Source organism: Oenanthe melanoleuca, chromosome 2 (genome assembly GCF_029582105.1).
Source record: "Oenanthe melanoleuca isolate GR-GAL-2019-014 chromosome 2, OMel1.0, whole genome shotgun sequence".
In the NCBI taxonomy this organism is placed as follows: domain Eukaryota; kingdom Metazoa; phylum Chordata; class Aves; order Passeriformes; family Muscicapidae; genus Oenanthe; species Oenanthe melanoleuca.
The window spans coordinates 95,853,415-95,856,282 of record NC_079335.1 but is presented as its reverse complement, the minus strand read 5'-3'; the positions used below and the strand labels follow the sequence as shown (position 1 = coordinate 95,856,282).

At 55.7% G+C, this 2,868-nt stretch overlaps 1 protein-coding gene across 1 annotated transcript; it reads right to left on the bottom strand.

The window, feature by feature from the left end:
* Positions 1-790: 790 nt before the first annotated feature.
* LOC130250263 (uncharacterized) lies at positions 791-2,229 on the bottom strand. Its single transcript, XM_056485751.1, has 2 exons — positions 2,107-2,229; positions 791-1,962 (listed from the first exon to the last, which is right to left on the bottom strand). Exon 2 carries the CDS (start codon positions 1,901-1,903, stop codon positions 809-811), a length of 1,095 nt encoding a protein of 364 aa, XP_056341726.1. The 5' UTR covers positions 1,904-1,962; positions 2,107-2,229; the 3' UTR covers positions 791-808.
* Positions 2,230-2,868: the final 639 nt, after the last annotated feature.

Sequence of the window (2,868 nt, the reverse complement as noted above, 5' to 3'; positions counted from 1 at the left end):
GCAATTAACATATGGGTGCAAATTATTTGAGAAGGAGGCTTTCCTCCCCACAAATTCGGGAGATATTACCTATGATTCGTTCCAAGGCTTAGAGATTATTTTAGCCACTGGACCTTGATTCCCAAGGGAATTACATGAGCGTCCTTGCAGACTCTTTCTATTGTGTCACTAGCAGTTGGCCTGGCTGACGCTCTGTTGTCCTGTGCAACTGTCTCTGGTTAACAGGCAGCATGGGATGTGACTCTCTAAAGAGACTGGTGTTTCCACTGGGTCCCTTAATTCCAGAGCCCATTTTCAGGAGGACCAATCAGTAGCACTGGGGTCCAGAAGGAATTTTCCCCCAGGGCAGATTGGCACTGGCTGCCAGGGAGTTTTGCCTTCCTCTGCACCACTGATCATGACCACTGTACAGGGCTCCTTCAGTCCCTTTTGGCTCAGTTGCTTCCTGCAGATCATGCCCCATGAAGATGGCCTGTCCTGCCCTGCAGCTATGGGCAGGAAGCTTTCCGGGCTCCAGGGTGGGCCCAAAGGTGGCCTGGGAGTTGCTTCTTGTCTTTCTGTAGCACTGGGCACAGCCCCCTGCCAGGGCTCCTCTGGAACCCTGTGGCTCCATTCCTACCTACTGCTTCACCTCCCCGCCCATCCCATATGCCCACCCACAGTGGGATGTGAGGGGAAAGAAGAGGGACGAGACACCAGGAGTAGGGAAAAAAGCAACCCTCAGACACTGTGTAAAAGAAACAACATTTTATTTCCTACTCCTATAATTAATTTCCTATTTCGAAAATTTATGTCCTACTTCTACAATTTATTTCCTACGCCTACTCCTACTTTTACAATCAGGGATTTTTGGCTTCTTTCGCCGCTGTCGGGCCGGCCTCTTTGGGGGCTGGGGAGAGTCCTGAGGGCCAGAGCCCTTCCTCTTTGCGGGGCGCCGGGGCTCCTCGGGCAAGCAGTCCGTGTGCCGGCCAGGAGCGCAAGGGCTGCGGCTGCAGCCCTGGGCAGAGGGGCCGGCTCCTGCTGCTGCTGCTGTCCCGCCGGGCTCCTCCTGGGGCTGCTCCTGCTCTGCAGGGACGGGCACGGATGGAGAGCGGCCGGGACCCCCGTGCAGGGTGGCTTCCAATGCTCCACTGTCCGCTTCCACATTGGAGATGACTGGGCTGTGGGGGGAGGGCAGGATGCGGGTGGGAGTCCCATGGAGAGAGGCAGGGACGTCTGTGGGACCATCCTCCTCCTCATCCTGCTCTTCCTGCTCCTGCTGTTCCACCTGCTCGTGATCCTCCTCCTCCTGCTCCTCCTCCTCCTCATCATGGGAGTTCAGGAGGTTCATCAGCCGCAGGATCTCAGCACTGCACCTGTCAGCAGCAGTGTCGATGAGCTGCCGCACAAATGCCACCGTCTGCTCCTGCAGCAGGGGTTGCAGCTCCCGCACCAAGGCCTCCTCACTCAGCCCATAGTAGCACAAATTGGCTACGACCACACTCTGGGCCAGAGCCACCTCCCACCAGCGGGTCCTGAGCAGCTGCGATAGCTCCTGGTTCAGCCAGGGCAGCAGGGGCTCCAGGATTTCTGAGCACTCCTGGAAAATGCCTGCCCAGAGCTCAGCTGGGAAGCCAGCTACATAGGTGCTGGCCATCAGCTGCACAGCCCCCTGCTCATCCTGCTGGCCAGCAGCCCATGGGTCTGAGGAGCTTGGGAGAACGAGCTCCAGAAAGTCTTCCTCTGAGCGAACAGAGTAAATGATGGTGTTGATGGGCTGCCTGCACAGGGGGCAGGATGGTTTCCTCTTGACCCAGCGCACAATGCAGCCCAGGCAGAACTGGTGGAGGCACGGTGAAACAGAAGCCTTTTCACCGGCACCGTCACGGCAGATGGGGCAGTTCCAATCTGTCTCCGTGGCCATGGTTGTGGGTTGCAGCAGAGCTGGGCACAGCAGCTGGTCCCTCTTGCTGGTGTGACACGCTGCAAAACAGGTCACTTGCTGTCCCAGGGAGGTGGACGGCTCGAGGGAATGCCCAGGCCCCTCAGGAAGGACACACTCACTGCTCCCCAAACACCATCGCCCAACCCAGGGCCACCCTGCAGTCATGTTTCCTGCACCCTCACCTGTGCTGCTGCAAGCACCACTCACAACACTTGGCTTCCTCAGCCAGGTAGGGATAAGGAAATAGGCAAAGGCGCGGGAATCACACTGAGAGTTGCCCACAGCAGCTCCCAGTGACCTCGCGGGCTTCCAGTCCTGCCAGGCACGCTTGCCAGGAGTCCAGGGGCGAGCGAGTCTGAGCCAGGCTCTGCCTGTGCCCTGACATAAGCAGTGAGTGTTGTGAGGTCACAATGCATTGCTCACTGAGGTCGCCATCCATGGAGTCTGTGGGCCGCTGATGTCACGGTCATCTGTTCTGTACTGGCAGCCTTGACGGCCTTCCAAATCTGCCATAGCAGGCCTTTCTCCCCTGCAGGTACATGGCACTAGAAGAAAAAATGGGGGACGTGGGCAATGACATCATTTGTTCATGCCTCTGAATTTTATAATTATTTTGAGACATAAATCCATGGTCTTCTCCTTTAGAAGCACATTACCTGCTAGATGTACATTTTTCTCACCAGTGGATGCTGTGTTCATCAGGCATATGTGTTGGCCATTTTAAATCTGTTGAGGAGCCCATATTTTTTGTTCTCAATGCTGCTCGCCTTCACCACTGGGAGAAGTTAGCGCCTCCTCACATTTCATGCCAGTCTCTGCACAAACATCTTGCCCAGTTGCTTTCAAATTCAGATATTATTTCTCTCCCCAGAGCCCCATTGAATTGGCATTGACAGATATTAGAGTGTGCTCATTAGCTCACTGACCATTAAAACCGTCTGTGG

Excerpts from the sequence above, each read along its gene's own strand:
- LOC130250263 (XM_056485751.1), bottom strand. The coding sequence starts at position 1,903 with ATGGCCACGGAGACAGATTGGAACTGCCCCATCTGCCGTGACGGTGCC.